General features: G+C 31.9%; 2 protein-coding genes across 3 annotated transcripts in view; one reads left to right on the forward strand and one right to left on the reverse strand.

The window, feature by feature from the left end:
* LOC135843464 (mucin-3B-like) overlaps positions 1-11146 on the forward strand; it is a 40193-nt gene that overhangs the window by 17051 nt on the left and 11996 nt on the right. The window contains exons 1-2 of one of the 2 annotated variants that reach the window (XM_065361371.1): positions 8030-9990; positions 10412-10704. In XM_065361371.1, the coding sequence (XP_065217443.1) occupies positions 9898-9990; positions 10412-10704 (386 nt within the window). In that variant the 5' untranslated portion in view covers positions 8030-9897. Of the gene's footprint in view, positions 1-8029; positions 9991-10411; positions 10705-11146 lie in introns of those variants that run through there. The other variant, XM_065361372.1, reaches the window with a different exon arrangement.
* On the reverse strand, positions 2215-4146 carry LOC135843475 (uncharacterized). The gene is made up of 2 exons (XM_065361389.1): positions 3874-4146; positions 2215-3501 (listed from the first exon to the last, which is right to left on the reverse strand). Exons 1-2 carry the CDS (start codon positions 3877-3879, stop codon positions 2596-2598), a joined length of 912 nt encoding a protein of 303 aa, XP_065217461.1. The 5' UTR covers positions 3880-4146; the 3' UTR covers positions 2215-2595.

Raw genomic sequence — 11146 nt, forward strand, 5'->3', positions numbered from 1 at the left:
GCCAAAGAAAAATCAATGTTGAAAGTACCAATAATCACAACTCTCAAGTAGTAAAAACAAACAAAGTAAAAAAACGAAAAATTGATTTCATTTAACGTTATAAACAACAATAAAATTGTATAAAAAAAAACAATCAAAGGAACATCATCCAAAATTTCGTCTCACAAACTTAACATCTTCTATCGCATCTTCCAATAGCGACATTCGTTGGTCATTCAAGACAAATTTCATTTCTGAGAACAAAGTTTCAACACTGACCTCTGTGCCTGAAACTCCGAAAATAATTCTGGTGCAGAAAAATAATAATTTCAGTCTGTTTTTATTCTCTTCCCAATATTTTACAATCTCGGCCTGCATCACGTCAATTCCTAACCTCGCCGCATTCATGTAATGAGAAATTTCTTCATCAAGTTGTTGAAAAAAAGAATCTTGTTCAACATCTTTCGTTATGATTTTATCAACAGTTTTAATTTTTTTATCCATGCTAAGCTTAAGCACTTTGTTGATCTCTTCTCTGCTAAAATAATCTTTCGCTTTCGAAGTTGAAATTTTAGGGCTGGGTTTTGATTTTTTTGAAGTTGATGCTTCTGGATGCGGTTTTGATGTTCTTTTTGCCTGCTCATGATTTCCATCTATGAAAATTGGAAACAAATAAAATATTAGTTGGGTATGAACTATAAATGAAAAAATGAAAAAACAGACGAATCATACCTTCAGCACTCTCTTCACTAAGTAAGTACATCGACATCCTGACCATCAGTTTCAATAATTTCGCTACCGAATTTCTTCAACAAATTATATAAATGCTGTTTCACCTCTACTTTTTGGATTTTCAATAAAATGTTGTGGAAACGCGGATCCAGAAAGATTGCTGTTAAAAACGTCACATTACTAAACAATGATTTTTCCTTCTCAGCCAATCATTCGCGTATTTTTGCTGCTGCTGGTGAACCTAAAAAAAATCAAATACCTACTTGTCAATGTCAAATACAGATGATTGAGTTCAATTTTATCATATCCTGGCTTTTTACAAATTCAAAACAAAAGGAAACAAAACTTCAATTTCTTGAAACAGCACGTCATAATCAACGACTAAATATTACCTAAAAGTTCCAAAGCAACATCACATTCGGTCCAGAATTTAAACAGCTCCGATAAAATTGCATTTTGAGTTTGAAATTGAACAGTTGCATCATAACAGGGTTGCAAAGTTTTCTTCAGCTCTTTTAAACAGTTCCAATCATTTTCAGAAAGAAGTGTATCCTTGTCAAAATAATCGCTCATTTTTTTTATGGCTCCTTCAGCTTCTAAGAATCCCTTCAGAAAATTTAAATCGATATTATTAAGTATTTAAAACTCACGAACACGAAGTCATAATGAAATTCTTTTGAAAGTAATTAACGCGAAAAACCTTTATGAGATGAAAAGTATTTGCAATAGGTACCTATGTAAAAAGTTGATAGAAAGAATGAATTGACGAATCATTCCTTCATATTTTTCATAAAATCAGATTTACCTGGTTTCTACAGTGTTAAAAATTTGCTTCTTAAAACCATTCTTTCGCAATACTCCTTTCAAATTCGGAGTTCTCAGCTTACCTCGGTTTTATCCGGATCTGATGTATTCGAGGAAACATTCAACTCCAATGGATTTGAGCGAACGATTGTTGATTCCGATAAATAATTTCCATTATCTATAATACTCGTACAATTCTTGTTAGTTATAGAAATAACACAATTTCATTTTTTTCTATCTTTTTTTAAGATGAATCGAGTAGGTACATGATTTAAGCATGTCTTGCAAAAAACATATCATGTGTGATATATAGGGTAAACCAGAAGCGCTAAAAATTGATTCTGCAGATATAGTTTCATTTTTTGAAATAGTTTCCAAACACATAAGAACTTCTTCAAAGCAGTTCAAGTTGCAAAAATTAATAGTCAGCAATATTACGTTTTGAAAAAAAATATTTTTTTAATAATAAATGCTTAGTTTCCTCATATCAACATTTATGCTGAAAAGTACAAAAATAAATATTTGGAAATTTCAAAAAATGAAATACTTAGTTGGTAAAATAATTTTTACACCAATGCATGTAAAAAAAATTTGATTGTGGTTTCATCATTAATATATAAATATCTCTCCGAACAGTGACCAAGTCGTAATAAGTAAATAAAAATTTTAAAGACTAAATTCACATTGAATGAAAGAAAATATACTTTTAATTTTATTTAGAAGATTTGTCAGGCGTCTAACGTAATTAAAAGTAAATGCTATGTAACAAAATTAACAAAATCATGCAAATTATTTTTTCATCAAATACATATAGTAATGTAATTATAATGTAGATGGAAGTAACAATTGGTCAAAATTGAGTATTTTCGCCTTTAATTATCTATAGCCGGTATTAAGGTAGGCTATGCTGGTAGCATGGGCACTTATTTACGAACATAATCAATAATCATACTAGATGTGCGCACTTGCTACAAAACTGGATACTTACTTGCATAACATGTTGCATTGGTACCTAACTACCTACCTAATATATCCTCAACTAGATAAGTATGCATTAAAAATTTTCACTTTATCATAAGATTAAATGCCAATTGCCAATTGTAAAGGATTCACAGGAGCATTTTCATTACTTCTTTGAGCACCTTGTCTTCCAACGGGCAAAGGTGGAGGAGGAACATCAGCTATGCTTTTATCTTTAGGTGCATTGTTTTTGAAGTATTGAAACTGATTCTGCAGATTGAATTGAGACGACAAATCAGCAAATTCTGGCTGATTTTGATTCTTATCTGAGGATCGAGGATTTGAAAATTGATCGTTGTTAGGTCGAGATTGAGCTCGCGAATTAACTTGTCGCGGTGTAGAAAATAAATTCGAAGGGTTACCATCTAAATAAACTTTTTGAGTAGTAGGGGAAAGTGACGTTGGACTGGAAGCCGCGTATACTTTTTTGTTTTCATAATTCGCGACGTTGAATATTTGACCAATCTCTTCGTTGTAGCGAGGATAAAGTGGGTTTTTAGTATTCGCCGCGTTGCTTCTGAAATTACTGTTGGGTATAATATTCGGTATACTTTCTTTATTTGTAGGGTTACTTTTGGGGTTCAAATTTGGTCTGAATAATACCGGAGTTGATTTTTTAGGCAAAATTGAGTCGTTTGGAGGATTATCTTTTTTCCAAGGTAGACCTAGTCCGGGTGTATCTTTTGCATATGTTTCGTAAGATAATTGATCGATAGGTCTGTTGTATTGTTTAGGTGAATTTTGAGTCATAAGTGGTACGTTGCTAATTGGTTGATGATATAATGTGTTTGCAAAGTGTGGAAAATGAATACTCTGAAGAACCGGTGATAAAGCTGGAAATGCTTGACTTGGTAGTAGTTCTTTATCCGATGTGATTATTGCGTTATATATTCGAGGCACTTTAAGTAATTCTGCTGCTTGAGAAATCGTACCCAGAAGGCTTATGATCGCAATTGTTCTCCGGGCCTGAGACAAACAATAAGGGAGATATTTGTATGCACTTGATAACTTTCATAAATTAAATTATGTAGGTAGGGTATTTTTTTATTTTATTTTAAACAATTTTGATCAAAACTGAAAAAAAACTTCATGTACAAATTTTCTTCCAATTCCGATTTTTTTTGTTGAAAATTTTCCGGTGAAAAATTTGAGTTTGTTAATTGGGGGGGGGGGTGGTCAGAAAATTTGATTGAAAAAAAGGTAGTGAAAAAAGCAGAAAAAATTATTCTTTTAGCATCAATACGATTTTAGCTAGGTATTAATTGGTTAATCCTTCAGTGAATATTTCAATAAGTTTACAGATAGACAGAATCTGTAAATAAATTGATTTTTTCTTACCTTCATTGTACCTAACCCTACGACTATAGCTGGCAAATATTCACAATTTCATATAATTTTTATGGTACACATCAACTCAACATTAAAAACGCAAAAGGAACTGAACAAGATATCAATAATATTAATTATACTGTGATTAATCGAACACGTTAATGAAGAACCATCGTATTCTCCGACACAAAACGTGCGACTAGGTACCACTTCTAATGTTCTCGTCTACGGCTACTTCTGTTAAATTGTTCTCGAGGTGACGGAGAAGCGTCGATTGCCTTTCACTCAAAACCAGTACTGGGTTCATATTGCAGCGTACATACTACATACATGCCTATTATGAAAAAATAAATTAGAATAGGTACACCATGTGGACTAATTTGTTTACTGCCTCGAGGTCAGGGTTTAATGGTTTTCAAAAAAGATACGACTGGGCTTTGAATTTTTTTCAGTTCGCTAGTAAAAATTCTTAAACGAGAAATAAATGAGAAATAATTACTGAAATTTTACGAATATTACGTACCTGGATACCTACTTTTATATGGCATTGTATAGGCGTAGAATACGTACTTCTGTATCATCATGATGACTCCACGTGCTGAATTTCCTACTTTATAAAGCTTACTCTTGTATATCCGTGCAGCTGAATAAATAAATTTTAAAATGGCCCGATACTTTGTATGTATGTTCGCCGCTGATGTAATTTCACACCTTCACCTACCTACCTAATTTGTACGAATTTGAAAAATTAGCATTATTTTTAAAACAAATAGATCAATTGAAATTGAGATAAAATGTGCTGACAGTGGAACTGTTTTAGCAAGTGCTAGATATTCGAAGTTTAGTATGGTACCTATTCATCTCAGTAGAAAGAAAACGATCAGTATTATACGTATCTAATATACAGGTACATTTACCCGATTTATTTATCTTTTTGATACATACTCACTACTCAGGGTATCTAACAGGTAATGAAAGTAATAAAAGTAGTAAATTGGGTAGTGAAAAAGTAGTAAATCTAGTCAAAAAGGTGATTGAAAAATTCATTAATACGTTCATTTGTTTTTTTTAAAATATAATTTTGATCAAAATTGAAAAATACTTTGTATTCAAAATTTTCTTCCAATTTCATTTTTTTTTTTTTGAAAATTTCCCCGTGAAAAAAAATGATTTTGTCAATTTATTGGGTGCGGAGGAGAGGGGACGGGAGGGGGGTCGAGTGGAGAGCTTTATAAAAATTTGGTTTGAAAAAGGCAGTGAAAAAAGTACTTACTTAGTGATTTTTTCAACAAAAAAATCTGTGTTCCAATCATTAATTGAAATGTACTTGCTACTTACTTTGTATTAATAATTTAATTCATTTGAAAACGCAATCTCATTTTTTATTACTGTTTTGTACATTATTCCTGCAAATGATATTTTCTAACACTCTTGGGCTTATATTCATCAAAATAACAAAATTGTATTCAAATTTTTACCCTTAAAAAAACTGGTACAAATTGAAATACATACTTAGATACGATTAACTTATTAATCGCCTTATTAATAAATTCTCGAGATCCTTGTGCTTAGACAGACTCCATCGGTATATACCATAATTCATAAAGAAGTAAATGTTGAAGTTTCGTTGATATCTTCATGGCCAAAGCAGTTGGGCAAAATAATAACGCCACAACTACGTACCACCAAAAAATCATCCAAACTATTCCCCATAGTCTTGCATAACACCCTGAAAAAATCAATTCAAAAAATAATTGAAAATATATACAAAATATTCCGGACTATTTTTTCTATCATCTATTTGTTTTCTTTCAATGCAATTATACCTATTCAACATACTGCAAAAAATGCATACAATTTCAATTTTTAAAAAGATTATTTCTTTATTCATAACATTGACATTCGCGATTTCTGGAATTTCAATCATGTGTTACGTACCTAACCTTGTTGGTACACCTAACGTACAGATGTTCGAACATTTTCAAAGTTCAGAGGCACTTGTACAATAATTTCAAGTTTTGAATCGGGAATATGTCAGATCCTGGTTCCACAAATCAATATCCAGTGTGTATTTATTCAAAAAAAAAAAAGATTGTTATACTGTTTTATTATCCATTTACATAGACTGCATCGTGAATGATTTTAAAATGTTCATATTACACCAAGCACCATTGAAAATTTTTGTCGATTAAATGTATGAAGTACCACTTGAGTTGATTTATGAGTTTCTACAGATTTGTTTGATTCATTCATTTGCATGGTAGAAAAATCGACAGTGAGTTGAGTGATAAAGTATAACTCTTAGATAAGACCATTGAAGGTAAACCAGTTTTTAAAATATTGCCAAAGTTCTCTAGGAACATCATTTCCGTAATATCATTGATGATAATGCGCGGTAAAAAAATCTCCATCGTGTTTGTAACAGGTGGTCATGTCTCATGTCAGATACACAAGAGGAAGACGAGATACTGGGTTTTGAGTTATGGGAGTTGTGGGACGATGAAAATGGAATTATTTCAAAATTGAAAAAAGTTCATCATGAATAACGCATTGCGTTGAGATATTAGATTAAAGTTTTGGTGTTTTCGACGTTCAAAAAAGAATCCCGAGTTAGGAATGGAGCTTGTTGACCGAAAATTGACGTTTTTAGTTAAGCTAAAAATTAGGTGCGTAAAATTTGAAAAAAGTCGAAAATCCTTTAAATTTTGAAAGACCTGTCAAAACACTTATAAATTTAGACACAATTTTTAAAACAGATTCGACCGATAATAAAAATCCAGATGAGAAATGATCAATTTCCCTCCTAATTTTTTTCCTTTTATTTTATCAGTCAAAATGAAAAATGTTGACCGAAATTATAGAGTGTCTAACGGTCGTGAAAATCATGAAATTCAAGTTAAAGTCATGAATTTTGTTCGAAACATACTTGAAAGTTGTTTAAAACCCCGTGAAATAAAAACAAAAAAAAAAATGAAAAATTTGCTCAAAAATTCAGAAAAATAAAAAAACTGAAATACTCAATTTTTGATGCTGTAAAATGGCGACCCTGTTCGACAAGTAAATCGGCTGTTATACCCATCAGATCCTTCCGATCCAGAAGGTCAGGAAAAGTTTGTTTTTTTGCGTATGGGTATTTCTTTTCGAAAAAAAAACAAACTGATAAAAGTCTTTCTTTCTGTCACTGTCTGAAGGTCCTTTTTTTCAAATAATTTAAATCAAAATCTAGCAAAAAATGAAAACTCAATTTTTCAGAATTTTTTCTTTTTTTATACGTCAAAATAATTAAATAGGTAGGTATAATAGCAAACAATTAAATATGTATTTTGTTAATGAAAACCAACTGATTACGTATTTCTATTGTCCGATGCACATATTTTCTTGATTATTTTGTTGTTTTTTTTTTTTAAAAATGATGAAATATTTTTGAAGTTTTTTTTGGAAATTTGAATTGGGAGAGGGAGGGGGAGGGGGTATCAGTACATTTTCGATTTTGAAAATGTCCTTCGAAAAGGTCCTTCCAATAAGGTACTTCTTTTTCGGTTTCAGGTTTTGTTATAGACACCCTGCCTATTTACTGGGCTTGATAGACATGACAATTTAACAGCTTGCGTCGGTGAATGGAAATGTTCTGGCATTTCAAGTTATTTAATTTCTTCATGGGGAGGGGGGGGGGTATTTTTTGTGGTAAAAATGTGAAAAACAGGCCATGAAACAGTCATGATTTTTGTCTGAGAGTTTTGTTAGACACGCTGAATTAGGACAGGGTGTCTGAATTCTGAAATTAGGTTATTTGGCAGAAATGTTCTAAAAGTCTCTAGCTTAAAATTTCGAGGTACCTAGGGACCTACCTATTTACGAACAGTTGGCAGTTTATATTCTACGAGCCAAAAAGTGTTCAAAAAAAATTTTGCTTTGGGGACTGAAAATTTTTAAATTTTATGGGTCCTCACGACCACTCTCGTCCCAAAAATGCAATGGCGGTTGAAAAACAATCAATACCCCTCCCTGCCTCCCCTTCAATATTTAAAATGCGCATATTTCCTGATATAATGCAGTTATTCGAGTGCAATTTTTTTGTTAGGTACAATTTAGATTACATGTTGAATTAATTAATAGTAACCTGAAGACAAACTGGTATTGAAAGTAATCTATATTCTTCAAATTAATTACACAACCGCGTGATAATGAAGTACTTGTAATCATATCACTCAGATGCACTGGAGTGCAGGCGTAACGAGGACGTTGATTTTATACTTTTTATTTTTCCATCAAAATCAAAGTGATTGTTAAATGGGTAGATTTTGTAATTTTGTATGCATTTTGAGATTTTTCATTCCTCTTTTTGAGATTTAAGTAGCAAAACGAGTCAATTTAAGAGCATCTTCGAAACCCTTACTATAAGTACATACTCGTAGATATAAAAACCCAAAAATTGAAGTGGAAATAACGTATAGCTGTACGAACTATATGTATAAAATGATAAATTTTCGAGAAAAAAAGCACTCACTTATGTCTATGATTTCCATGTGTGAATTCAGTACACCGGTGTTGAAAACTTGAGAGCGTGTAAAACACAACTTCTTGATGAACTGAACACAGATAAACAAGTACCTACCTATCTGCGACAGCGTGATATTTACAAATTAAACTTCTTCATATATAAATAATTACTTGCCATTCTCGTACAAGGTTGACATAACGAAGTCAAAATTTATCTTTCGGTGTTCGGAGCTTTAACCTTATTACTCGTAAATATTTCCTATTGTTTTTGAAGGTAACATCGTCGCTGGATAGCTACGAGTACGATCTCATTGCTATAACTTGGTGTATTTTCGCCCTGGGATATTTGAGCATAAAAACTCATCGTACTACAATACATAATTAGTATAGGTATCCAATATCTAATTTAAATTCGTTTCAAAAAATTTGAGAAGCTGGTTATTTCTGTTCCAAATTATTGTCGCAGCGATTTTATTGCAATATCTTTTGAAATTCTTAAAGCTCGAATTTCGTAGCACAGATTTTAAACACAGAATCGAGACATACAGCAAACAAATGCGAATAGACTGTCATTTTTTAGTTGATTTAATATTTGTTATTAAAACAGCTGTGATACATTCGACTAATTATATGGCAGTACATTTCGATGTGCAGTTGCTATGATATGTAACCTAGCAAATCGTCGATGAACTGAATCGCTTAATCGCGTGAATTTGCATATTTTATTGTACGAATGATTGAAAAATAAGCACTTATGCGAATGAATTTGATTTTATATTCGACAAATGGCAATGTTTGTGATTCCAAAGAGTGATAGGTTGCAGTATTCAGGACAGAGGAATGAGTGATTGGTTTGGGAATATTTTTGAGACCAAGATTCTCAACGTTTTTTAAAAACAAATAGGTCTATCTAAGCACTCATCACTTTTATACTTATATTGTTATTCGATGAATTTATGTATGTTGAAAAAAATGACGAAATGAAGGGGAGAAACATTGCAGCCATTTTTTTCGCTGTTGAATTCGTTGTTCAATTTTACGTTCGGATTTATTTTCACTACGTATTGAGTTTACTATTAAAAAAAAAAAAAAAAATATGAAAACCAAGCCCACACTAAGTAAACTTTTGGCGATTACGTGGGTAAGTGGAAGTATCTTTCATTCAATACTAATTGACGAAATCGTTCCAACGTAATTACAAAATGTTGAACTTTCTTTGCGTCATACATCATACGCATTTGTTCAATATTTTCGAATATATTTGCTCTCTAGGTGCATCATTTGGGAAGATGAACGTAATTCAATTTGTGCAAAAATTTAACCACCATTCTAATCCCACTCTAGGTCACAAAAATGTGTTTTGACGTCCTATGACATCAACTTGCAATGTGTATTGATTCAAGTGTACTATAAATGCGGACCAAAAAAATTGATAATGGTTTGGATGCTAGCTAGCATTTCATTAGGTACCTGCATTGCGCCTTGTGGTGGATAATTGTGTAGCCTGTACTCGTACAATCGAAGTACAAAATTATGGAAAAAACCATTCGTGGTTTTTTTTGTAAGATGAAAATTTCGCGTCTTTTGTTCTACGTATTCGTTTTGTTTTCTGTGCTGAACGTGAAGGTGAGTTTATATTTTGCCTATATTTTAATAAAATTCGCGAATTTTAATTTCGAGAAAGACGAATATTTAGGTACGTAGGTGTTCGAATCGTGTGAAACTTGAAATTTACATTTGAGCGGATGTCTTTAAAAATAACTTTATTATCATTTTGATGTGTTTATTGACACGCGAGAATGATGTTAAGGTGTATCAAGGATGGAAGACGTGGCCGTTAGTTCAGGGTCGAACCTCGTGAATATCAAATTTTCGTGTCATCGTTGTGAATTATTCTCTTTTTTCGACGAATACTTTGGAAACTTTTTTCCAGTGTGATGAGCGTAAATTTTCAAATTCGACATCGATTTTACATTTGTATTTTACCTATTCGTGATTACTTATGTACTACGATTTTCAAAATTAATTTTCTGTATCGGCTTAACAGAGCGTGCAGAACGAAGAACTAGAAGATATACAATCATGGGCTGGATTCCAAGGCTTAAACGTGCTCTCAGTAGGTGCTGTTGCCAATGACTGCAAAAAAATATTTGATTCATGCCGAGCTGATTGTCAGAAAGTAATCGATGACTTGACGAAAGTAGTTGAAACTGCTGAAGATGCCTCCGTTGTGCCTCCAAAATTATGGGAAGCATTGGGACGTATCACCGATATTTTGCAGAACGCTCCTAAAAGCGTGAGGTTCCATTTTTCTGAACTTGGTGATCATTTTTTGAAAAAGTGAGTTTCTTTCTGAATTCTAGTTACATTCTACGACATTTAAATTATTATTTATGCAGTATGACCTGAACAGTGAGTAAATTAAATCCGAGTTAAGCTATGAAATAAAGTAAAAAAAAAAAAAAAACCAAAAGACTAGGTACCTACCTACGTATAGAAATTATTGTTTGACAAATTTGAAATTTTGAAGGTGTATGCAGGGTACTATTTTGAGAACTTTGCATTTTGAAGTTAGAACTGTTTCAAAACATTGAAAAATGTAATTCAATGCAGTAAAATCTCAAATTTAATTTTTTAAATCTTTTTTTTCTGAATTTTAATGGAATTCTTGGACGTACGTATAATAAAATGATGTAATATTTGAAATCAAAAAGTTTTTCACTATTTGAATGAAATTTTTCAAACAGAGAGTACCATAACATGATGCAAAATTGATTTTTTT

This window comes from Planococcus citri, chromosome 4 (assembly GCF_950023065.1).
Source record: "Planococcus citri chromosome 4, ihPlaCitr1.1, whole genome shotgun sequence".
NCBI classification, from domain to species: Eukaryota; Metazoa; Arthropoda; class Insecta; order Hemiptera; family Pseudococcidae; genus Planococcus; species Planococcus citri.